Here is a 27,335-nt window from a genome sequence, read left to right on the forward strand (position 1 = left end):
TCGATAAGTCTCAAACTATTTAAGACTTCAATATCTATGTTCTGTAGAGCACTTATCCGCCCAAGTACCTCTACAAAATCTACTATTTGTGCCAAAATAATATATCCTGACAAGCCATGCCGTTCGGCAGTGCGATTCCACTGTCACCCCCATACAGGTAGCATAGCTATCTGCTACGTTGGTCTGACGATAACCACGCCCCTCTCGTTTGCATGTGAGATTTGAAATAAATACAGCACAGAAATAAATGTAGTGTGGAAATAAATGTGGCGTGGAAATACAAGTGGAAATAAATGTGGCGTGTAAAAGTCCCATGAAATAAATAAATATTGTCTTTACAAAAACGTCATTTTGAAATAAATAAATGTATTTATTTATTGATGTCGGTAAATGGATTCAGCTTTGTAATTATATGGTGCTATATTTATATATTTATTGCCATCTTTTTTTTATTTCAGAATTTATTCCATAGCCATATTTATTTATGTATGTATTTATCTATTTATTTACCTATTTATTTATTGATTTAATTTTGACTAACTCGGCGTTCCATAGAATCGCTTGTCTTGTCAGCTAATGCCAATCACCTGTGTAAGAGACTGGCGCTTGTTTGTGTGGTTGCCACGGTGATGGTGCAGCTATGGCTGCTAATGCGGTGAGGGCAGAAAATACCAGAAATTTAGCAAGAATCCACACCTCAAACAAGTTAACGTAGACGCAAAACTATATGTCCAATCCAAAAAATAAAGATATTTTCCGAGACCCAAGACTCTGCCGAAACCAGAGATGTCCTTTATATGTCTGTGAGTTCAGAAATACGACTATAACGGCAGTTTATAAATCTTGTTATTTTTTGTTTTCTGTGACATTTTGTCACCACATTTGCATTGGACTCTATGGGGCGCGAGTTGGACTTTGTCTCGCTTTCGTGGGGCTCTGAACAAATGTTGAAGTCTTTTAGATTCCACAGACAACTGTCTACAACCAGCACAAAATTAGCTATCTATTGATACAAAAACGAAGCATGAAGAGCAAAAATTGTGGCAATGCTGGCAAACTAGAAATATGTTTTCAACAACACCCGAAGCTTCCCTCCGCTCTAAGCGATTCAGTCTGCACTCGGGGCTTTCTCGTAAACACCCATGTAAATCTCAGAAACATTGAAAAAGTCATGAAACATAATCAGTGATATAAAAAAAAAGTTGAATAGATATCAAAAAGCTGAATTATATAAAAATAGTTTAGGGTTTATCAACATTTTAAAGTTTAAATGGTGGCTCTAGCTGAAAGATTGAGGAAGAAGAAGGATTAATCCTTCCAAATTTGGAAGTTGAAGTTTGAAAGGATTTGAAAGAAAACTCTATTGGAAACCCATGTTAAAACTATTATGAATATTGATTTATATTAATTCAAGCATAAGAGGTACAAAGCTGAAAAGTCATAGCAGTCATAGCCTGAAACTGCTGAATTTTTTGATAGCTGAACGGTTTTAATAGCTGAAGATTTGAAGGCGCTGAAAGGTGCCACGGAAGAAATAGAATGAGAGGAAGTTGAATAAAGATTCATATTGTTGGAATGCTGAAGCAGCATTCCAACAATAAAGAGAAACAGAAAAACAATAGTGAGAATGCTTAACAGCATTCTTACAATGATTGATTACTAATTGTATTTATGAGTCCAACAATGCAGCCACATTCCTAAAAAATAAAAAAGCCTTTCTGCAAATGCATTTTAATTTTCAAATTTTACATTTCAAATTGAATTTTGGTATCTATTTTCTGGGGCACATTTTGAAAATGTAATCTCAAATGTCTATTTTTCATTTTAATTAAGTGAAAGATTGAGCACTCTCAAAGAAGAAAATTCAAATTCAAATAGGATGATTGATTACTAACTTCACTTATAAGTCAAATAATGCAGACATATTCTTGAAATGAAAAAGCATTTCTGCAAATACATTTTAATTGAAATGTTGGTCACGATTTCCTTCCATGACTGCACCTTTAGCTTGCTCTGGGTAAATGTGACCCACACAGGTATAGCAGAACTGCCCGCAATATAGTTAGGCTACGTCGTTATCCCCAAAATAGCATTGCGTGTCCACAAATTAGCATTTCGTAGCCTCAATTTTTTTTTCGGATGTCATGTCTGGGGCTCTGTAGACAAGAGTATGTTACACTGTGTTACAATGTGTCAGTCTCTCTATCCCTCTCTTTCTATCACTTTATCGCTCTCTCTCTTTCTCTCCCTCTCTTTCTCTGTTACTCCGACCCTCTTTCTCTGTCATCATTGTGCATGCAAGCCCTTTCCCCTGGTCTAGTGTCATTTCTGGATGATAGTTTGTGACTCAGCTTCTGATGTCAGCAGTATGCCACATTTGTAGAAAATAATCTGTCAAAGCATAAGCTTAGCCAGACTCAAACTAGCCTGTCTTTTAACATACTGACAGTATGTTCTGTCTGTCCAATACAGGATGTGTCCTTTTTTTATCCAGAAGAAAGCTCTGGCTGAGAAGGTATCAACACCTCTATGAATCTTATCGTCCAAACTGTAGATAACTCTCTTCTAATGTCTATAACAACAGTATTTGAATTTAAAACTACATATATTCAGTATATGGCTAAAGCTCAATATACAGTAACGTTTTTCGAATTCTAAAACTATATATTAAACAGGTATGTATCTGTCCACATCTCTCTAATTCAATAAACAATAACTTTCTGTAACTCTATATCTAACTCTACAGTTGTAAATCTGTCTACACCCCTCTCTATAACTAGCTCTGGCCCACGTGTTTCCTAGGTGAGGAGACAGGACGATGCTTCACCATAGAGTACATCATGCCTATGAATGTGCAACTGACCTCAGAATCCACTGTCAACGTACTTAATAAGTTCCTGTCTCTGTCTTTCTTTCCCTTTCTTTCCCTTTCTGTATCTGTTTTACCAGCTCTCTCTCTCTTTGTCTGACTCATTTTTCTCACTCTCTTCCTCCTGTCCCTGTCTCAATCTTTTACGCACACTCACAAACACGCACACACAATTAATTCCGTAACCATATTGCACCCCTTTGTTAACTCGTCCCTGCATGTGCTGTGTCTGAGCCCAGCCACCTTAAAATGACTCTCTGTCAGTCAGTACAGAGTTTAACAGGAGCTTACAGCTTCAGTCACTCATGGGGTTCTCCCCTGCTAACACCCAGCCCAGAAACAAGCTGAAGATTGTCCATCTGTTTATTGTTCTCTGTCTCTCCCTTTCTCTTTTTCCAGAGATGATTCGTACAGCCACTCCCTTCCGCCTGGTCAGTTTGTTCTTCATGTTCATTGGCTTTGTGCTCAACAACATCAGACATGTACAGCCACACCGGACCATACTGGCCTCTGTCTCCGGAATATTTTTCATCCTCTCAGGTATTCTTTTTCTTGCTCCCCTTCTTCCACCTCCTTTTCCGCCTCTCCTTCTTCTACCTACTTTTTATAATCTATTGCTCCAGGTGCAGGAATCTTTCATGTCAGGTTTGTCTTAGTTTTACAGCCATGTTTTTCAACTCTTTGTTTCTCTTTCTCTGTCTTTTTTTTCTTACTCTTTCATCCCTCTCCCTCAGGTCTGGCTCTTGTGGTTGGTCTTGTGCTGTACATCTCCAGTATCAATGATGAGATGTTGAACAGAACCAAGAGCAGTGAGGCCTACTTCAGTTATAAGTATGGCTGGTCCTTTGCCTTTGCTGCCATTTCCTTTCCACCCAGTTTCCAACAAGTCAAGTGTACGACTGTAAGTGATGTAAGTTAGGTAACCAAAGTCTGTCTAGTGTGAACTTAGTGTGTCCCTTCCCTCTTCCTCTCCTCCTACCCTCCTTCTCTCCCCCTTTCCCCCCTCCTCTCCAGAGCGCAGGTGTCATGTCCGTCTACTTGTTCATGAAACGCTACACGGCCGAGGAGCTCAACCAGCCTCGTCACCCCAGCTTCTACAGTCCGCACCTCAGCAACTGCTCCGACCACTCGGGCCAATTCCTTCACCCGGAGGCATGGGCACTTGGTTGCAGCCCCTCCGACATCTCCTAGGAGGCCTCGCTCCAGATGAGTGCCAGCTACCCCGCCCTGCTCAAATGCCCTGACTACGACCAGGTGTCCTCCTCACCCTGCTAAGAAATCAACCTGGGGTCAGGGGTTTGTTTACGGGGGTCAGTCTTTGGTTGAATACCTAGATATTGCTTGAAAGCTTTGCTGTAATATTTGACCCAAGCCTGTAAAATGGATCAGGAAGTCACCATGAGGAAGATATTGATCTATCCTCAAATCTTTTAATCAGAGAGATAAAGACAAGATTGTGATGTCTAAAAGTAGATCATTTTTATGGTTGGATTACATTTTGTACAGTATCTGAGACATTCCAAACTATCTTAAAGGGTTTTAGGCATTTGGATGAATGCAATGGGGGAGAGTTATCCCTATTATACTGCTGACTTGAGAGCATGAGACTATGGGTTGCCTGATAAACTAGTTCAATACTGTAGATTGATCTCATTATCAATGGTGAGGAAGTGGAGAGGACTTCCTGATTTAAGTTCCTGGGGGTTATGCTCTCAGAGGACCTGAAATGGAAGATGAACACAACCGCCATAGTCAAGAAACCACAGTAGTGGCTCTACTTCTTGCGAATACTGAAGAGAAACAACCTATCTCCCGAGCTGCTTAAGTCATTTTACCACTGTTGCATTGAAATTGTCATCACATACTGTATCACTGGTTGGTACGTCAACTGCACAGACAAGGACAGCAAATCCCTCAGTTGGGTCATAAGGTCTGCTGAGAAAATAATCGGACTTCCACTGCCTCCCCTGGACGACATCTTTAGGACACGCTGTCTCCGCCGAGCAGGTGGCATTTTGAAGGATAAGGCTCACCCCGCAAACCATCTCTTCTCCCTGCTGCCCTCTGGTGGATGCTACCGGGCCACCACAGCCCGCACCTCCAGACTGCAGAACAGTTTCATCCCCAGGACCATCACAGAACAAAATACCCACACAACCCTCTTACCCCCCACCCAGCATAACTATTTATGTTTTTAATATATTCATGTGTGAGTGCGTGCAAGCATTGTGTTGAAGGGTGTATGTGGATGAAAGCATCGTTTTTTTTGTGGTTGCACAAGCAAATTTCGTTGAGTATCTAATGCACAATGACAATTAAAGCCTATTATATTCTACATTTGAAATGTGACTTGCTATACCAGCCATCACCTGCAGGTGGCAGAAACTTATTGTCACTTTTCAGCGGGATTCAAGTTGTCTTTGCAGCCAAGACACAATTCATTTTAGAGCAACAAAGTAATTAGGTGGGGTAACGTCCGCTTGATGACAACAAAAGAGAACACTGTCTTATTCTCATGAGGTAGAAATGTTTGAACAAGAGCAATGTCTGTACTGTATATTCTATATTTGAGCTCAAAGTGCTTCATGTTGGAGTTTCTCAATAGTTTTTTTGTTAATTCATTCACAATGAATATAGTATACCAATGTTGTTTTGTCATAACGAAAAAGTACAAAACTTGTGTTTATCGATCGTGGATTATAAAGTGTCGTGTTAATGTTTATCTATTGTATTGACACAAAAACACAAACATGTTGTATGTGCTTTACTTGTAATTGTTGTATATTGTACTGCAGAATAATGCCTACCACAATGGAGCATAATGCCAAAAAATGTAATAGCTTTGCCCGTAATTGCTTTTACTATAAGTGTTAGCTTAGCTATATTGGCCTTGCTATTTTTCTGTTAAAAACATATTGTATATTGTATCTCTGCAGAATTATTTATTGATTTGAGAAATAAATAACATGGCTTGAGAAATTAAGTTATGTCCAAGACCTTTATGTTTATAATGTCTGAAATTACTATTCAAATTGTGAATAAAGATATAAACAGTTATTTAGACCTAAAAGTATGAAATAATGATAAGGTTTAAAAGAATACATTTTATTTGGTTTCAGGTAGAAGTTGCTGGTTTCAAACTGATGCTGTGCTTTGTCCACATTTTTATTGATCTCATACCTATTTTTACAGTGTGATTGTTGCACTCACCATATAACACACCTAGAGGTACCTAACATTAAACATGCTGTATACAAACATTTTATGAAATGAATGGTAAATTATTATTATTATTAATTCAGTCATTCATTCCTTTTAAATGTTAATACATAGAAATGTCTTGTTTAAAAAATGTTCAGAGGTTTCAGTGATAGGAGTTTGTTGGTCAAGTACAATGAATAATGAAGAATTCATTAGACCAGTGTGGGCTTCATGTATACTTTATAGTAGTTTTAAGTAATGTACAACATGACTGATAGCTCTTACAGATATATAAAAGCTAATGTAGCTATAGCCGTCCACAAGGTAGCAGTACAGTATGTCATATACTGCCCTTGTGTCAGGACAGGTATTTTACAATCACTTATGATACGTATGTTCATCGTAGTTGTCGTCAAACACTGAGTCACCAACCAGATCAGAATATCTGAATATAATTAAATATCATCATAATAATTATTAGTATCATTGTCATCATTACATCCTAATCATTGATTTTCTGACATCTCACACTTTTTGCTTATGATTATGTTTAAGGCTTTTGTATTGCCCACCCCAAACTTAACTGATGCAAGTACTGCCAGAAGGTTCACAGAGTGTGCATCCAACAACAACAAAAGATCAAAAACCTATACAGTATATACACATACATAACTTAAGTCTACAGTTTTCAAATGCTACGGATAGAATTAAACCATTTCACAAAGGAAATAAATACAAACAGGTAGTTGATTATAGTTTTTTAAAAGGGGAACACAAAAGCAAGCAAGGATCTTCAGATTACAAATCAAATTCCTACGGGAACACAACAAAACATCAAACCCTCACATCTCATCATCAACACAGTCCAGTAGCTTTGGACCTTGAGAGATTTTAAAAAGAAAAGCTTAAACTGACTGGTGCCCGTAGATGGTTTCTGCATGCCCATAAAAAGCTTAAAAGCAAGTTACTCTGTTAAAAAGGGCTTCTGAGTTCACAAGTTGGCTTCATCTGGGCATTGTACAACTGCAACTTTAATTCACAACCAAAATCATAAGTATGCACTTTTCATTATCATGTGGTCCACACATAATATGAAATCAGTCCAGCTGACTTATAACTTCAACAATGGGTCTACATTTGACCTGAATTGAACCTAGCTCTGGATACTGAGGTACTCATACTGAGGCATAACTCCCGCAAATGGCACTATTGAGATGTATTCAGCACCAGTTATATGATGACCGTTAATGTTAGGGTACTGCAATATTAAGGATCAACCCACCCCACAAACTCACTAACCCCCTCCTCTTCTGATCTCTGCCTCCCCCCCCTCTCTCTCCTTCTCTTTCCCGCTCACACATTGTCACGCTAAGAGGAGCTGGTTTGATATCTCCCTAATGAATTTTTCCCAACCAACTGTATAAAACACACAAATCTCTGTATGTTCGCTAGCAGAGACACCACTCTGTCATTTTGTTTACTTCTCAGTCCAAGGACCTTCCACAAGATGGCCTTAACTTCCCTCTGTTGGCAGACTTTAGATGCATACACTGTAGCTGCAAACATTATACACACACACACAAACACACAGGCACACTCTGTACATAAAACACTGAACATACAAACGCCATCTTACAAAAGAGTACCGTGCAGACCTGCAAACTCACATGCGTGCATGTGCATCGGGATAAAATGGCTGCTGTGCTTTCACACTCATCCACAGAAAAAGGGGACCCAGAAACACAGAAAAATTTGCAACACTTTTAGATCCAGGTGCTTGAAATAAGAGTTGTTTATTAGGCAATAAGGCGTTACTAAGTCAGTAAATCTTATTAACACATTGAAATGTTAACAAGCATCTTATCCGGTAATTTTTACCTATTAATTACAGTTTATTACAAGTACCTGAATCAAAAGTGTTACCAAAAAATGTAAACCAGTAGTGTGGTGGTGGGGGGGGGCAGCTTACAGAAAGACAGAGGGAGGCGGAGGGGTAGAAAACAGCAAGCCTGCAATCACACTGCCAGCCTCTGGTGTTTAGGACCTGATGATCATAAACTGATGGTGTCCATCAGTGGACCCATGATACGTGACAGTCTTCTCCTGTGTTACCTGCCCCAGGGTTCTCCAGCTGTAAGGCAGCCATGGAGATTGTTCAGGGGGGACGGAGAGAGGGTTTGCCTTCAAAACCGGAGTCTGTGCTCGGATGGTGTGGGTCTTTCCAGGGTCTGCTGTCCATCTGTAGTTCTGTGACCCAGTTTCAGAAGGTTCCAGGAGGAGTGTGTGTGGCTGTGAGAGTGAGTGAGACAGACAGAAAGAGAAAGAGGGGAGAATGAAGGTGTGGGGAATGTAGACTGGAGATTGTTCTTAAGAGAAAGAAAAAGGAGGAACATTAGTCAAGAGAGTGGAGTGATGGATGAGTGATGGAGGGGTGGAGAGATGGAGGGATAGAGGGATGGAAGGAGTGAAGGAGTACAGCAGTGGAGGGATGGAAGTGTAACAGGTGTAGTTGCGCTACTCATCAATGCTTCCTCCTGATCTTCCCCACACCAGGATTTGAACTCTTACAAGCTCCGCTTTAACCAGGTACGCAAACTAGAAAGCTAGCTCTTCATTAGCGTGGATGGGGTATTTATACTGAGGAGTGAGTTTAACCAGTTCAACTCGGTTACAGAAGGATAGAATGGATGGGGGAGTGATGGAGGAGGGGAATGTTGGAGGACTGGTATTTCCCTTTTCATTTCTTGTTGGCGATCCTCCTCTTCCTTGTGGCCAGCATGTCGTAGAAAGGATCTCTGCTGATGCTGGCCCTGGAGAAACCAATCAGAGCAGAGCACCATTAAATAAATAAGACACAAGGGGAGACTAGAACATCTTTGATATGGAAATGCAGGGAGATTTACACAAACCCCAGATCAAACTAGATCAGAAAAAAAGAGAGAAAAAAGTTTGTGCAATGACCTAGTTTGGTTTCCAAGGTTTCTGAAGAGAACCCACACCCTTGTCCTATCTCATCTCTTATTTCCCCGGTTCTCGAGCTCCATCTGTGTGAGTTTCTCTGGAACGTTCTCCATGATTCCTCCTGATCTAGAACCCTGCACGCACACACACACCCTCCTGCAGTTTTACAGATTTTTCAGACTCCCTCCTTATTTCTCTTTCTTCTTCTTTTCTCACAAATTTGATCTCAGAGAAAAGGCAATGTGTATACTAACATCCAGTGAGTCAGGAAGTCATCCTGGTTCTAGCGCAGAGCACAGTTTCATGGTTGCTAAATCCTGTTAGCAGCCATACAAAGTCAAACCCACGTCAACCCCCACTGCGGTTGTATCTGTCTGTCTGTCCCTTAACATTGAGGCTCAAAGAACACCCGCGCCATATGAAAGATTCATTCTCATTAAAAAAAGTATTGTCCATTTCTGCAACCAAATTTGACAAAACAAAGACAAGAGACGTGGTGTCGCTCTGAAGATTCATTGGAGAATGCAGTGGGAAGCCCCTCAAGACATGGTGCCCATGTTGACTCACTGCAATGGAGTGTTGGTACATTATGAAGTAAATTATGAAATAATGACATAGATTGCATCTGATGCTGTAGTGGCCTAGTTTAGCATGACATAATTACAATTTTCTTGACAAACGGGCCTTAAAAAAAAAATTGTGTTTGTTTTCAAACTCTTAACAGTGATTTAAAGATTAAAGGATAAACAACAGAGATTATGTAAATCTCTAATCTAGAGAAGTGCTTCGGGTCGAGGGGGGAGGAGGAGGATGGAGGAGGGTGGTGGGTGATGGGGCTTCAGCCCAGTTTGAAGCCTTCTTTCCTGGCTGCTATAGCTGGACCTGCCTGGGTGCCATAAGTGGTAGCTAACAAATCCCTCTCCCCCTAGCTAACTAATCCCTCTCCCCTCTCTTGCACCATCTCCAGTGCAGGCAATACATATTACCCAGGGTGAACATCACTGATGCTTGCTTGGATCTGTTTCTTTTACACTTCTACTAATTTTCCATTTCATATGGTCTCTGCTATGCATTTTGTCACAAATAGCTTTCCTGCTTCTTGACATCATCAAATCCCTGTCCTAGTCTGACATCATGGGTGACAAATTAAGTCACTTCCTGTTAGGGGTCTCAGTAAGCAGTGAGTCTTACTTGATTGACTTGATCCACTCTTCCTTCTCCTCGGGTGTGGGCGCCGATATCCTATACACTACGTGGTTGCCCTCGACAACACGTCCGTCTGCCTCTGTCTTGCAGGCTTTGATCAACTGACCCTTGTGGTTAGGGTTGAAGAGCTCAAAACAGTTCTGGAAGAATGGAGAGGAACTGTTATGCTAACTATAACATAGTTAGGAGTACCTTCAATATATGTTGACTCCTAGGACTATGAGCATAGGTTAAGGGTTGTGACTATAGTCTGTTATTGTTGGTTGAAGGTGGGAATGTGTATATTGAGGTATGTAATGGGTCTATTGAGGTATATTGAGATAAATACTGTGTATGTTGAGGTGTATTGAGGTATATAATGTGTATTTTGAAGTATTGAGGTATATAATGAGGTGTATATTGAGATATACTGTATAATGCGTACGTTGACATGTATTGAGGTATATAATGTGTATATTGAGGTACATCATTAGGTATATTGAGGTATGTAATGTGTATATTGAGGTCAGGGTTAAGGCGTTGACCAATGTGGACAAACACTCACTGGTTTCCTGGGTTCCTCCACCTCTCTGATGCTGAGGTTTTCCAGAGGAATGATGCCTCGAGGCTCCTTATCCTGGTGAAGAGAGGAAGAGAGAGAGAGAGACGCAAGCACCAATGCCAGGTCAGGGGAGGGAGAGAAAGGGAGATGAAGAAAGAAGGAGAGGTAGAGAAGGAGATATGAAGCGAGGCAGAGGGAGAATGAGAGAGAGGGAGAGAAGATGAGGGAGAGATAGAGATACAGAGGTGGATGAAGAGAGAATGAAAGGGAGAGAGGGAGGGAAGGAGATATGAAGAGAGGCAGATAGAGAGAGAGAAATAAAGAGAAGCGGAGAGAGGACAAAATGTGCTGTGACATGGTTTCCTAGTCTGGAAAACAACCTTCACTACCCTCTGGTCTGTTCTCTGTAATATAGGAAATAATGCGTGTGTCAAGCGTGCCAGTGTCTAGGGGACAGGACATCATGATAGCATCCACAAGGATAATACCAGGGCAGAGGAGACCAAAGTGTTGATGATGCTTTTATCTAAGACAGACAGATAGATGAAGTCTTACACACACAACAAACACAAACACGCACACACACACAGAGGAAGACACACGCAGCCATAAGCACACAGGTCATTTGTTTTCACACACAATGCAACCACACATATACACTCATACACACACACACACTCATACACACACACACACACACACACTAATGCGATTGTTGTGATTATGATAACTATGATTGGTTGTACTGTGCCATATATTATCTCCACCCTGGTAGACTTACTGTGGTGTACTCAAAGTAGTAGAGGCAGTTATCAGTTAGGATGAACCACCTTCTCTTCCAAGTCTTTACCCGCCCTCCTGACAGGAAGTAAAAGGAAACAGGAAATGACACAATGGCATTAGTGACAGACTGGTAGGCTTCATAGGAAAACTTGATAAAAACAAAACAAAAAAACAGGATGGTTAAGAGAAGAATACATTTTAGCAGTAATAGCACAATGATTGTGCGGTACAACCGGATAGTGGCAACAGTATTAAATAATCTGTCCATAGGCAGCAACAGTGACAATCATTATAAGTCTGGTTGAGAACTAACATACGTCCTTGTATTCCTTCAACAATGTTCCATTAAACACACCAACTCTACAGTAGCTGGCTCCACACTTCCTGCCAAGTGTATATGGGAAGGATGATGACTCACCACATGTTGTTAAACAATTGCCAACACTGCCTATTCATTTTTAAAGCCAACAGATGAAAGGCTCATGGAGCTCAAGTGGAGGAGACAAACAGCAGTGTAGATGAACCCAATGTGACACCTACAACACCCCTGATGCAATAATCCAGTCTGAACTCCAGAACACATACACACACCAAACACACATGCACCAAATAGAAACACACAAAATACCCTGCAGCAAAAACAATTCATCTCACGTGTTAGCATGAGTATTTTGCATTTGGGGATAAAAAGTGCACAAAACTCGAACCCTTTTAGTTTTGGTCCCTGCCAAACTGCTGCTACAGTGGAACTGAAATACTCAATGCAAGTTAGAGGGCATCTCAGTGCATCTCTCTGTCTCTGTCACGATCCAACGCTTCTCTTCCCCTGAATACTGAGGCCTTCAAATCTGGACCCCAAATCCCCCCCGTTTACATTATGGGGAGGGAGAAAGTGGAGAGGGGGGGGGGGTCTGTGTTTCAAAGTCCCGGGCTGTTTTTCGGTCCCAATCCGACCCTGCTCAAACACCAGAACCACACATCAAATCTGCAAAACCATACGCACATCTTTGGCCTTTGACTCAGTTTTCAAGTTCATAAAACACTTTTTGCAAAATACAATACACGATTCTCCACGTAACACACAAAATTCTAATAGGAAGCATCTTGATTTCCATTTTCAAACACAACCAATCAACATGAATTAGGGACTAATTCATCATTGCCTCACACTAACTCCTCACATGTGCAAACACTCATTGCTTTACTTAACACCCACCAATCATGGCTTTAGAATAGGCCTATACATAGCCTAATTTGAGGACGATTGGTGGGTATAATTTGTGGGTATAATTTGAACCTTTACTGTAAAAATTATAACAGGTATGTAACAATCTACTGAAATGTACAAGTTCCAATGTACACATAATAGCTGTTTAAACAGAACACACGGTATACTATACATATATTTTAGCACCCATGCATCCATTGACTGCAGTGCACTGCATGATTGGTCACAGTCTGGTGGATAACTGTATCATACTGTGCAACAGTTCAGTGACTGTAAGAAGTATGGGGCCATTATTGTAGCAAAACTATCCACAAATGCACAGCACGATCCACAAATGCACAGCACAATCTACAAATGCACAGCATGATCTGGGAATCATGGGAAGTCAGGTCTAGGATCGCTAGTTTTGGGAAAACCAATCAAACCAATCAAATTGTCAGGGCGGGCTTTATACGATGATGGACAGATGTACCCTGGCTCTGCCGACCTAAGTACTTCCGCTCAATTTGGATTTTGCTTCTGTACTCGGTCTGGCCGTTCAGTAGGTAAGTCAGATTTTGCAGGTTACTTTTTAACCAGCCAATCAGCGAACAGAGGGAGTGGCTGAGAACGATAAGGTTGATGTCGTGCGCTAGTTTGTTTTGTAGTTCCGTAATAGCGGCGGAGAAAGATGTGAGCCAAGCCATTCAGTCCGTTGTAGCAACACTGCCGAATATCCAACAGCTAAAGCCGGAGCAAGAACAAGTTTTGCTGAGTTTTGTTGGTGGCCATGATGTTGTAGCCCTCCTCCCCACGGGGTTCGGAAAAGTTTGATTTTCCAGCTACGGCAGCTAGCTCTGTTACAGTAGTGGTGAAGGAATTGGCTAAGGCGAATGCTAGCAATTGGTTATGGCAGATCAGAGTGGCTCTGGGCATATCCAATAGTTTTAAACTTCAACAGAGTACCTGCCTACAAGGAAGTCAACGCTTGTCAATGGAGCGAGGCTAGACTCTCTGTACAAATGAAATGTACGAGAGTCTGCTTAGGACCAGGCTAGCAAAGTCCTGCCATAGACTTATATATGAATAGACACAGCTAGATTTTTTTAGCGTAGCACGATCCACAAATGCACAGCCAGATTCACATATGTATAATACACAAATGTGTACGATACACAAATGCGTACAAATGCAGTTTCAGGACCGCAGTTTCAGGACCGCAGTTCTAGGATCCCCGTTTTATCTGACAGCGCCACGTAACGAATGGGATAAACATGGACCGGAACAAGATCATATTTTCCTGCAGTAGTCAATAGTATGAACCTGCAGAGCCAGAGACCCCGGAGGCCCAGGAGATTTGGAGAGCTGCAGTTTCAGGACCGCAGTTTCAGGACCGCAGTTCTAGGACCCTGACTGCGCCACCTAGCAAACTGAAAGGCAGTGTCACTAGATCGCAACAATATATTTGATATATATTTTTCCCGAAGGAGGAAAACTCCACTCAGCTAGACCAGTTCCACATCATCTCCCTGCTGTGTGTTGAGGCAAAGGTTTTCTTCAGTGCTGTTTCCAAACAGCTGTGTACCTACCTGGCAAAGAACACCTCCATCGATACATCTGTCCAGAAAGGCGGCATTCCAGGAATGTCAGGATGTCTGGAGCATACTGGTGTGGTGACACAGCTCATTCAGGAGGCCAGAGAGAACAAGGGCAACCTGTCAGTGTTGTGGCTTGACCTGGCAAATGCATTTGGTTCCATTCCACACAAGCTAGTTCAGCTCACCTTGAGAAAACATAATGTACCCAGCAGGTGTAGAGACCTCATCGCTGATTATTACAGCAACTTCAGGATGAGGGTCTCTTCAGGAGCAATAACATCCAGTCGGCACAAGGTGGAGATCGGTATCATCACAGGGTGTACTATCTCTCTGACATTGTTCTCCCTAGCCATGAACATGCTCACTAAGTCTGCTGAGCCAGAGTGCAGAGGGCCCCGCACGAATTCTGGACAACGGCAACCACCCATCAGGGCATTCATGGCTGACCTCACAGTCATGACAGAATCAGTCCCTGAGGAAAGGGAAGGTGGAGGACAAGTTCGTTTTAACATCACAGGCACAGCCATTCCAACTATCACAGAGAAGCCAGTCAAGAGCTTGGGCAAGGTTTTTGACTGCTCTCTGAGAGACACAACATCTATCCAGTCGACCTGCACTGAGTTGGATGGCTGGCTGAAATTCGTGGACAAGTCAAAGCCTACCTGGGAAGTTTAAAGCCTGGGTCTACCAACATGCCATTCTTCCCAGGATCCTGTGGCCCCTCCTTGTCTACGCGGTCCCTATCTCAACAGTTGAGACCTTGAAGAGGAAGGTCAGCAAACACCTCCGGAGATGGCCTGGATTACCAAGGAGCCTCAGCAGCATTGCACTCTAAGGGAACACCAACAAACTGTAACTGCCTTTCAAATCCTTAGAGGAGGAATTCAAGGTAACTACAGCCAGAGAAGTGGTTCAGTACAGGGACTCAAGTTATCCGAAGTTGGCTACAGCAGGGATCCAAGTGAGGACTGGCAGGAAATGGAGGGCAGAGGAAGCAGTTCAAGAGGCAGATGCAAGGTTGCGTCACAGGATCCTGGTGGGAGTGGTCACACAAAGTCCAGCAGGGCTAGGATCCTTTCCAACTCCCCAAATGAACACCAGGGGGAAGGAAGGGCAACGACTTGTTCAGGAGGAGGTGAGAGCAGCCGTAGAGGAGACAAGAACCTGCAAGGCAGGGGGAATGAAGAAACAGGGAGCTTGGATGAGGTGAGAGAATGCGGTTGAAAGGAAAGTGACCTGGGCTGAGCTTTGGAAAGCCGAGCCTCACCGCATCAAATTCGTCATCCAGGCAGTGCATGACGTGCTTCCAAGCCCGTCAAATCTGCACATATGGGGCATAGCAGAGACACCAGCATGCTCACTGTGTTCCAAGTGAGGAACCCTGGAACACATCCTCAGTTGCTGTACAAGGGCACTTGGAGATGGTCAGTACAGGTGGAGGCATGACCAAGTCCTCAAGACCATTGCTGAAGCTATCAGCGCAGGACTGGCGTGGGCAAAGCAGTTCCGACCCTCCAAGCAAACCATTGCCTTTGTCAGAGCTGGAGACAAGCCAACTCTTGCCAGAAGAACATCATCTGCAGGTATCCTGGCGTCTGCAAAAGACTGGCAGTTGTTGGTGGACCTTGAACATTAGCTGAAGTTTCCCAGCCATATTGCAGTCACCACCCTGCGACCAGACATTGTCCTTGTCTGAGTCCACCAAGTAAGCAGTGCTGCTGGAGCTGACAGTCCCGTGGGAAGATCGTTTGGAAGAAGCCTTTGAGAGGAAGCTCTCCAAGTACGCAGGACTGGTCAGTGACTGCCAGCAGGCCGGATGGAGAGCAAGGTGTTTCCCTGTGGAGGTTGGATGCAGAGGATTTGCAGCCCGTTCCTTGGCCAGAGCCTTCAGTAGTTTAGGCATCAAGGGTGAGAGAAAGAGGAGAGCCATCCGCAGTACCACCGATGCGGCAGAGAGAGCCTCAAGATGGCTGTGGCTCAAAAGAGGGGAGCCATGGAGTCATGGTAGCTAGCTAGCCATCTGGACACAAGCTGGGGTCTGATCAGCCCCGGCTGGGTCACCTGGAGGAGGGCGTATGATGTTGAAAGACCCGAAACAACCAATGATCCCAGGAATATCACTGAAGATGTGTCCAATTTAGGCATCAGTAGATGTATGTACACAGAATGGTTTGCGAGGCAAGAAACAAGGAAAACTCCGGCATATGTGATGATGTTTGATGACACAATTATATAGAAAGGTAGCCTGACGTTGTCATACTCATAATTCTAGTCAGAATATGAGTCTGAAAACTCTCCGTTGGGCTTTGAGTACGGAGCGTGTTTCAACCGAACTCGTAAAACAAATGCCTCTACGCTCAATTGGATAGACCTACAACCAATCAGAAAAACGTATTATGTTGTTTGTTGAAAACGAATTCAACCCAAGGGCTCTTTCGTGACGTTGTTGATTACGTTAATGTTGATCATCTGTCCATCATCGTATAAAGCCCGCCCTGGCAATTTCATTGGTTTGTCCCGATTCTGGGTTTTCTGTAGTTGTCCCCAATACGAGACCCTCCAGACCCAACTTCCCGAACACATTTTTTTGTGGGCGGGAGAAGTTGGGCTGGCAGCCAGGCTAATAGAAAGGTATAATATTTGAAAATATTTTCTAATAATATAGAAAGGTATAATATTTAAAAAACACATTCAAATAATAAATATTGGATAATTAAATAAATTCAAATTATATAAAATCTGAAACAAAGTACAAATTTCAAAGATGTCAAGATCCAGTGTAATTTGATAAAATTAAGTAAGCAAATTAAGGAAGCTAAAATAGCCTAAAGAAAAGGTGGAAAATATATCAATGTGGACTGATGTGTGATGCCTGGAGTGGCCTTAAAAGTGTTCTGGGACTACAGAGAAGATGTACACCCTGCAACATGAGCCTTAAGGAATGTGGCACCTTTGCAGATACTCTGAACTAGTTCTAGAGTTGCTTTGATGGGCTTAACTTCACCAAAGAGCCAAAGTCAACAAAGCATTATGTCCTGATAATCAGTAATAACAAGCTCCTGGAGACCTACTACAAACAACCGGCCCTGTCCTCTGTGAACTGTTCAACTGGTCCTTGGAGGAACACACAGTTTCAGCTCTTTGGAAGACCTCTGCCATCTGCCTTGTTCCAAAGAAGAGCAGACCCAGACTTCCCAATGACTTCCAACATGTAGCTTTTACATCAGTGGCGATGAAGAGTTTTAATGTCTGATACTTTTGTAACTACAAGTGACAATCCAGAACCGAGCAGATCAACTCCAGTTTGCCTACATGAAGTGTAGAATTCTCGATGATGCTGCCCTTACTTTCCTGCATCATGCACTCCCATCTGGAAAAACTAAAAGAACATGCTAGGCTCGTGTTTGTGGAATATCTCTAGTGCCTTTAACAGAATGTAACCACATCTGTTGGGAATACAATTACTAAACATGAGTAAATCCTTGATTCATACTGCAGATAATTAAATTCCACACACACACAGGGTTCTGTCAAAATACTTATGCAATGTACGTATTCTGTGATTCGTTTCATTATTTTATTCTATGCTCTATTATACATGAATATCAAAGTTATCTGAGGAAATAAAAGTTTAACTTTAATCTGTTATACTTTAATTTATTTAATATCATCATCACCAAAAAAACATTTTCTTAGAGTGATGTGGGATGGTTGTGCTGCGGAGGATCCACCGCTTTCTTCTCTACTGTTGGTGGTGAACCACTATGGTGGATGGGCTGCATGAGGATGCTTCCTTTGGTGTGGATGGGCATGCTAGTGTGGAAGAAATTTTGATTTCCTGTGTGCTTACATTATTCACTATCAAGAGAACTTGTCATTGGATACTAGTTAGTATGTTCTCATGTAAGCTTGCTATTAATAAGAGTAGATTGTGTCTATGTGTCAGGGTTAATAGATGTTTGAGATCAGGAGAAAGTACTGGCTAAATGTTCCTTGTCATGACTACAAGGAAAGCTCCAACTATGAACTCTTTAGTCTGCGTGGTCATGTGTTGGGAGCTTTAAAAATTTTTCTCTGAGACTGTTGTAACGTCATTACTGCCTGACTGTCACTATCTATGTTTACATTCTTGTGCCCTATAAAAGATGGTCCTCCGGCCTTCAGAGCGGGAAGAGACATGATTGAGACCTAAACCTGGTGTTGTGTTGTCATTTATTGTCAGAGGTCTGGTTTTCTCTCCCAATCTGCAGATTGATAAATACTTATTAAAATCCAGAACTCAACTGAACTTAGTCACTCCGTTTATGAAGAGACAGACAAAACACTTTCTTCATCAATTGGCGTTGTCGAGCAGCAGGATTGCAGAACCAGATCCAGGAGAGACCCACGGCGGCACCAGTATAAAGCAGAACCCGTGGTGCACAAAACTAAATGGTAAGGGGATCCTTTTCCAAAACCCCATTCATGGACTGCTTTATGCTTGGTGCGCCTGCTGTCCCTCTGCGATGCTGGTAACGTAAACAATTTAAGAACCTTTTATTGTGACGTTCAGTTGGGAGCCTGGTCTTAGCAGACCAGAGTCTGCTAGGCCTCAACAGGAGGAAGATAATATTAGGTTTAGTTTAGGTAGAGTTTTGGTTTAGGAAATTTGGGTCATTAAATGACTTGCTATTTTTACTTTGTCTAGGTCAGAGTTGGCAAACTCTGATAGCGTACAAGAACCCTGGTCGCGGGAAGTATTGAAAAAGTATGTAACATAATCTGTATTCTTGATCTGAGGTAAAGGATCTGTTAACAGAGAGTATGGTTTTACAGATACAGACCAGGGGTGAAACAAACAAGGAAAGGTATGTGTTATTTTTTTATGCATGTTTACAGCTGAAAACTTTAGTTGAACGGAGATATTATGCTGGTTTGAATTGTATTAAGTTGAACTGGATTGTATTAAGTTTTGTGTTGGGCTTTTCCCTTTTGAACAGCAATATTATTGGGACTTTTATTTTTGTTTGAATTGTAACTGTATTAAGTTTTGTTTTGGGCTTTCCTTAAGACCAAGCACAGTCGGTGGGCGGTCATAATGTATTAGGGTCAAAGGCTTTATGCGAGAGACCAACTTTTAAGGGTAAAGTGGTTTTATACAAGTTAGGGATACTTTGACAATGTAAAGGGACGGTTAGGCTTTTAACTGACAAGCTTGGCATTTAATGATAAGCGAGGGACACAATCAAATACTAAGGGAACTTAGTACTTAGTTAACTTTAACTTGTCTCTTTTAAGCACAAATTGCGGTTTTTGTTACTTATGAGTTAACGGAGTTGTGGAAATTATTGTACACGCGTTCCCAAAGAGTTGGGTCTTTGTAGGCGCGTCCCATGATGGAGCGCCCAGAGGATGAGGATAGTTTGGCTTGAAAAAAGGCCATATTTGTAGTTCACTACCACATGACATTGTAGTTATTTTATTCTTCAATATTGTGACCGTTTTACAGTGTTATGAGATTGTGCGACTGTCTACAGTGCTATGTGATTTTTTGACAATATTCTAAAGTGCTGTGTGATTCTTGCTGCAGTAAATCATAAGAGTTGGCTACCTAGTCTACAGTTATGAGATTTGTTACAGATACTTTGTATTCAGATACATTGTAATTCAGTATGGGTAATCTAGCTTCCAGTACAGGAGCGATAGAGACGTTGTTAGTCCAGCCTGATATATGTTTGATTGACATGGAATTCAAGCAGTGTCAAGTATTGAGAGATGGCATGCGTGGATTAATCATGACCCGTGACATTGTTTTCTGCTGGAGGGAACGTTTGATGTAAAAATATTGGAGTTTAAAAGGCCATTTTGAAAGACAAGGAAACAAGTCGGACGTGTAAACAATATTACAGCTGGCAAATGTTGATATGGTTAACTGAATCTAAGAGACGATGTGGCATTTTCTTAAGAAAGTACAGTCAGATCAAGCTAAAAACTGATTCTGATAGAATGCTAGTCTTGAGAGACAGAGACGAGATGAACAGAAAAGTCATGGTTAAAAGGTGATCAGACTGTCATAGAGTGAGGGAACTCAAGATATTGCTTGAACATGTTAACATGAAGTTTCTTGAGCAGACTAATAGGGCAAAATTGTAACTATCAGTTGAACCCCCAGTATAAATGAACCCTATGTGTGCATATCCAGGCCCTGATGACAGCCTCTGTACCTTTATCGCCCATGGTCAGTGACTGAGCTGAGGGAGGTAGAAAAGGGATTTCCTGACATGAGAAAGGACTCAGCAACATTTTTAAAGACATTTGCAAATAGCTATCAATGCTAACGTACCTACTGTTATTGATTTGAATCAAGGGTTAGAGGGTGAACTCCAGACCGGTATGTTGAGAAAACTTAAAGCATAGATTTCTGATGGTGTTTAATGGATGTAATACTGGAGGGGTGTTGCTTGACTGGAGCAAAGTGTATGATCTCAAACAGAGAAAATATGAGGATCCTAAAGATTATCTGGAAGGACTTACTAGGATGTTTAAAAAAAACTAAAAAACATTCTGATTTTACAGCAGCTGCATCCCCATGTCACTTTGTCATGTGTTCATATGTGGATTGTTTCCTGAACTCCAGGTTGAAGTTAAGAAACAGGTTCTACATTGGGAGAACAAAACTGTTGACATGGTTGTGGATTATGTCAAACATAATTGTACATTGATGCAGGAGAATGCAGGAAAGAAAGTTGAGAAATTAATGACATTGCAAAAGATTTTTTTACAGAAAGAAAATAATATGTTAAAAAAAATAGGGTTAGAGTCCCTGAGGTTAGAGTCCTCTAAAAACTAGGGTTGGAGTCCCTGAGGTTAGAGTCCTCTAAAAAATTGGGTTAGAGTCCCTGAGGTTAGAGTCCTCTAAAAGATAGGGTTAGAGGCCCTGAGGTTAGAATCCTCTAAAGTAAAGAAAAAAATTGGTTGAAATCCTTGAGGTTAGAGTTTTATTTCTTTCAACTATGAGGTGTCGAATAAATCTGTTGGAAAGAAATTTGTTGTGCAAACTGAACCGAAATGATATGCACTACTGATTTTCTTGTCTATTCCTTAGGAAAAGAACACTTGGCCTAGCAAACCCACACACATCCCCCAGCAGTGGAATGCAAAGATTTTAGCGACAACATGTGTGGCCTTGCTAGAAGCTGGGCCTGAGCTCCTGTGGTTCACACACGCTAATCATATTGGGCGCATTAAGAATGCTACCCCAGTTGTTATCATTTTTTGTAGTACGACTCTTGAGAACCGTACCTCAGTATGCTAGTAATAGAGAAGTAGGGAAAGGTATTGTCCCAGTTATTGATGCTTTGTTGAAACAAGGAGTCATAGGTAGACTTAATGTCAATTTGATGCTTTGAGGCTAATAAAATACTTGGAAGTATTATGGTTTTATAAGCTGGTAATGCCTGTGTTATACATCCTGTTGTACCTAACTCTATTACGATACTTATCAAGTAACCCTGTTACTTTCTAGCTCTGTGAATGACTGTTGGTTGCTTTTCTTCTTTGTTCCCATTGCAGAAGAGAGCCAGTAACTGTTTGCAGTCTACTATATATTTCAGTTGTACCGTAGAAGTATACTGAATCACCTACATTGTTTAGTGAGGCATGACGAGAGGAGCTCCAGGATGTCACCTTAGCAGCCGGCTCTACTCTGGTGCAGTATATTGATGACCTTTTTGATATGTTTTAAGAATCTTGCCTCCTGCCAACAGGACACTATCTGTGCTACAGGCACTGGTTGAGAAGGGCCACAAGGCCTCAGAGGCAAAACTGCGGTTATGGTCTTAGGAGGTCAAGTATCTGGGCCATACACTCAAAGGTACAGAGCGTCTATTGACGCCTGATAGAGTGGAGGCCATCCGATGGATACCGAAGCCGAGAAAACCAAAACAACTCAAGTCTTTTCTAGGTTCAGCCGGGTATTGTCGTTTGTAGATCCTTGATTATGCTGTGTTGGCTAGACCTTTCCTTGATTTAAGGAAGGAGACTGATACTCATTTGTTGTGGAAAACTGAAGCTGATAAATAATTTGTATCTTTCAAGCAGCCCTTGGTCCAGGCACCAGCTCTCGGTCTGCCAGACTACACCAGAGTGTACTGACCCAGCAGCATGGTCATCTTAAGAGGCCTATCGCCTATGTGAGTTTCTTCTTTAGATACTGTGGCAGCAGGTTTCCCCCCTGTGCATACGAGCAGTCTGTGCTGCGGCAACATGTGTGGAAGCAACTTCAGATTTAGTGCTGGGGTCGCCCTTGGCAGTGATGGTTCCTCATGCAGTAAGTGCTTTTCTGTTACGCACCAAAACTCAGCACCTGTCAGCCACTAGAGCTACAAAGTATGAACTGTAATTGTTGACTCAAAGTAACATTCCATTCCACATTGAACCCAGCTTCATTGTTGTCCACCCCTGATGATGGTGAATCACATGACTGTGAGATGGTTGTCGATAAAGTGCTAACACCTAGACATGATATGTTGTGACAAACTGGATAATGCTGAACATGTGTTGTACGTAGATGGATCTTCGTCCTGAGCATGGGATGGCTCTCTGAACTCCGGATAAGCGGTCTGCACGGACAGTGAGACATTCGAATCTGGTAAACTGTCTGCACAGCAGGCAGAGTTTTGCTTTGACAAGGGCAGGTTGTTTGTCAGAAGGCAAGGTCGTAAATATTCACACTGACTCGAGGTATGGATTTGGAGTTACTCACAATTTTGGTGCCATATGGCCAGAAAGAGGTTTCATTAACTCCTCAGGTGGAGCAATTGAGAATGGAAAGATGATTTGATAATTTAATACTACTACCGAGAAAGCTAGCTTCTGTTAAGTGTGAGGCTCATACTAACAATACAAAAAAAAAATGTTTCAAGAAGAAATGCTAGAGTTGATGTTGCAGCTAAAAGGCTGCGGCCCACTAATGTGTCCCAGGTCTCGATTAGTTTTTTTTTGTATCTCAGCAACCGGAAACGCGCACTCCCTCTCTTCATATTGTAGTGGACCTTCAAGTCGCTGCTGATAACACTGAGAGGAATGGTTGGTTATCTGTTGGCTGTGTGAAAGATTCCACGTGCATTGTTCCTTTGGTTGGCTTGCATGGCGCATAGATGTGCCCATACGAGCAAGGGGGTATGGTCTCAATAGTAAATACAGATTGGTTTGCACCTGGTTTTTCCACAAAGGCTGTGCAACATTTGTGCTCAGTGTCATATTTACCAGCAGCATAATCCCGGAAAGGGACCAAAGAGAAGAGACCCAGCCCAACCACCACCAAGTGGTCCTTTTATTAATTTACAAATTGATTTTATGCAGATGAACAAGTGTTGTAATTTTGAGTGTGTACTTGTAATTGTTGTCATGTTCTCTAAATGGGTAGAAGCCTACCATGTCGGAAAGTTGATGCTACCACGGTAGCCAAGATTTTATCTTGTAGATATGGGATCCTCACAAGACTGTCCAGTGATAGAGGTTCACATTTTACGGGTCAAATTGTTCAGGAACTTTGAAAAGCGCCCCAGATCAACCAGCATTTCCACAGCAGTGGAAAGGCAACATGGAACTTTGAAAAACAAACTAGCCAAGATATGTGAAAAGACTGGCCTGAAGTGGCCTGATGCACTTCCACTAGCTCTTATGGCCATGAGGTCCACTCCCTAGAAGAGAAATGTACTTTCCCCACACAAGATAGTTGTAGGGAGACCAATGAGATTGCCTGTCTCTCCCACTATCATGGACACAGATGGATATCCACCAAATGGATGATACAATGTTAAACTTTTGTTACGCCCTAACTAGAGCAGCCAGGGTTGTGCATTCACAGGTGAAAGCTGCCCTGCCTGGGGAGCCATGTCATCCCTATCAACCGGGAAACTATGTGTACGTGAAAGTGCACAAATGGAGGACTGCCTCTCACCAAGATGGAGCAGTCCATAGCTGCTTCTTTTGGTGACTCACACAGCTGTGAAAGTGGAGGGTCGTCCAACATGGAGCCATGCGACACACTGCAAAACAGCCCCTCCACCGAACAACACGGTGGAGGGTCCCAACGGAGAGCCAAGGACCGGTGGAGGAGCAGGTGCACCTCCAAATGGTGCCTGCTCCAACTTCACTTCATTTGTCTCATCCCCACGGGGTTACTCTTCCAGGAGTACACCGATTTGAGCCAGAACCAGGACCCCGCCATCCAGCACTCCAATCCAGGGGTGCTGAGAAGGAGGTCCCAAAGAGCACCCACCCCGGAGGTGTTGAAGACGTCGAAAGGTGAGTCACGTGGAGAAAGCCAAAGAGGGGCTGCTCTTGCTACCATGCCTCTCTCCCCCATGTGTGATTCATGAAGCAGATGACAACACCCAGACGGGAAACCAGAGAGAGGAGCCTGGAGAGGGGAAGACACTTTCAGTCTTCCTCCGGCCTCTACATGAAGCAGATGACAGCACCCAGAAAGGGGACGAGAGGATACTGAGGCTGAGGCCCTTGGTTGTTTCAAGGAAACCCAGGCCGCTGCCTGAGCTACGATGCAAGATGAGATCCAGACATACTGACGCACACACCTGACACGCATGAGTCCACAGACATTGTATACATGAGCCACACCGAGAGTCACTATTGCACGCTCCCAATTATACTGATGTGAACATTGAGATTCATCATAAATCACACATGAAGAACAATCTGTACAACAACACCTTTACCGTGGACGAAAAAAAAAGACTGGACCAGCATTGTAGGGAACAGACCTTACATTTAGTCATTTAGCAGACGTACTTATCCTGAGCGACTTACAGTAAGTACAGGGACATTCCCCCCAAGGCAAGTAGGGTGAAGTGCCTTGCCTAAGGACACAACGTCATTTTGGCACAGCGGGGAATCGATCCGGCAACGTTCAGATTACTAGACCGAATCCCTCACCGCTCAGCCATTTGACTACCTTGCAGAATTTGTGGTTAGAGTCCCAAGCACCCTAGAGGTTATCCAGGGATATCTGTCCCTCTGTCAATGGCTGATATGTGTAATGTTAAGAAGTGGTTTTGTGTAAGGTTGGATGTAACAAATGTGACTGTTCTTTGGAACAAATCAGTCATCTCTTGAATATGCCCCATCTGCATGGTTATGTGTATGGCACAGTGGTACAGTGAGAGTGTTGGGGAATAATACATGTAAGGATACGGTTTCTATGTATGCTCACCCTCTACTGGATGATTTGAAAGTTCAATTGTATCTGAGTTCAATGTTACTTGTCTTGTATACCATTTGGACGGGTGACATTAATTCCTGATGTTGCTGACAATGCTATTCATACATCTTTAGCAGAAGATGTAGTATATGGTTGATTGAATGTTCAAATAATTATGGGAAGTTAGTTGAAAAAAATACATTTAACCACACTGTGTATGCTAACAGCCTGTTGCATGATTGTCATTCTGCAGATGGACCTTTAAGTACTGTATAAGGACATAACCATGTTGGCTTCATCATGCAGCTAACAAGGGCACCATGTGGGGATGTGGTAAGAGTGCTTATTATTTCCTGCCGGCCGACTGGTCAGGAACGTGTTACCTTGGGTTTATTGTAGGAGCCCTCAGACCTGTAGATGGGTTGCCCCTGCACCCCTTGCCCAAACATTGGTGGCACCGCCACAAAAGAAGTATTATTAAAGCAGATGCTAAGAATCTGGGATCACATTACGTGGATTCAATAGTACCTCAGTCACTTGTCATGTTTTCAGCTGCCATTTTCCCTGTGTATGGTGTTATCACTGCCTTTACAGATATTAGAGCTTAGCACTAGGGTTGGAGTCTATTGGTAATGAGACAGCCAATGCCTTAACTGCGGTTGCTTCTGAGATGAAGGCCATGAGGCAGGTAATGCTACAGAACCCTATGGCACTGGATTATCTGTTGTTAGCTCTGTGATAGGTCATGACTGATGTACTTTTATCCCAGATGAATCTGCTAATATCACAAATATGCTCACATTAAAGAGATAATTTCAGTTTTGGGGGAACTTGAAGCTTGGAATTGTGCTGACTTACCTCCTCAGTTGGAGTTTCTTTTTCAACTATTATTCAAATGGGAATCACTGGATTGGGCATGTTAATCGTTGTTGTGCTGATTGTCAGTGCCGCGGCTAGCCATTTTGGTACCCTACGCATAATTCCTTTATGATGCTCCCCCCCCACCACAGCTGCCCTGTCAATGCATCCACATTCTGTGTTTGATGTGATGCTGGTTACGGAGTTAATGCGAGCAAGCGAAATTTTGCATCATAGAATGTACAGTAAAGTAACATCTAGCTGGCGTCAGTTATTTTCAAATGCATAGATAACGTTTAACAGTCAAATCTAAATTTAGTTTGCACCTAACATATTTGAGTGTGCTAAAATTAGCAATAACGTCAGCTTGTTTGAGGTGTATGCATAGGCTAACTATAAGTTAGCAGCACATTTCCCGTATTTAACAATAATTAAACATGGACTTACCTGAAAGTGATGCACGGGCATCATCTTGCAGTTTATTTCTTTTTCTGCCCCTGACTACCCCTGTTGTCTTTTTGAGGCCATTTTCAAAAAGTTTACCTAGCCTACTGTCAAAGTTCGTCAGGCCACTGAGATAGGAAAGGGCACCCACGGCGAGCTTGGAAAGTTGAGTGTGTAGGCCCTATTTGTTTTTTTTGTGGGGTGGGGGGGGGCACCATCGTAACGTTTTTTGAGCAATTAAATATATCTCTTGTTTTGCCTGTTTTGTGATATACATGCCTAAAAGGTGCGTAATATTTATATAGGCCTGCTGGAATAATATCGGCATTATAATTATAATAACTATGATGATTTTTCAGGTGGCAATTTTTTGGTGCCCCCTCAGGACTTGGTGCCCTAAGCACAGCGCGTAGTGTGCGTTATGGGAGTGGCGGCACTGCTGATTGTGGTTTGTGCTTGGAAGA

The 27,335-nt window shown here is 42.4% G+C and overlaps 1 protein-coding gene and 1 pseudogene across 2 annotated transcripts in view; one reads left to right on the forward strand and one right to left on the reverse strand.

The window, feature by feature from the left end:
- The first annotated feature begins 629 nt into the window (after window positions 1-629).
- Window positions 630-5,767, forward strand: LOC146253623 (voltage-dependent calcium channel gamma-5 subunit-like; annotated as a pseudogene).
- A 1,643-nt stretch (window positions 5,768-7,410) lies between these two features.
- The window catches only part of cyth3b (cytohesin 3b), an 89,109-nt gene continuing 69,184 nt past the window's right edge, over window positions 7,411-27,335 (reverse strand). For both annotated transcript variants that reach the window (XM_084678032.1, XM_084678033.1), the window contains exons 10-13: window positions 11,560-11,636; window positions 10,782-10,853; window positions 10,223-10,377; window positions 7,411-8,880 (exon numbers count right to left, since the gene is read on the reverse strand). In XM_084678032.1, coding sequence (XP_084534158.1) covers window positions 8,808-8,880; window positions 10,223-10,377; window positions 10,782-10,853; window positions 11,560-11,636 — 377 coding nt within the window. In that variant the 3' untranslated portion in view covers window positions 7,411-8,807. The remainder of the gene's footprint in view (window positions 8,881-10,222; window positions 10,378-10,781; window positions 10,854-11,559; window positions 11,637-27,335) is intronic.

Source organism: Hypomesus nipponensis, chromosome 17, assembly GCF_054491055.1.
Source record: "Hypomesus nipponensis isolate SF chromosome 17, ASM5449105v1, whole genome shotgun sequence".
NCBI lineage: Eukaryota > Metazoa > Chordata > Actinopteri > Osmeriformes > Osmeridae > Hypomesus > Hypomesus nipponensis.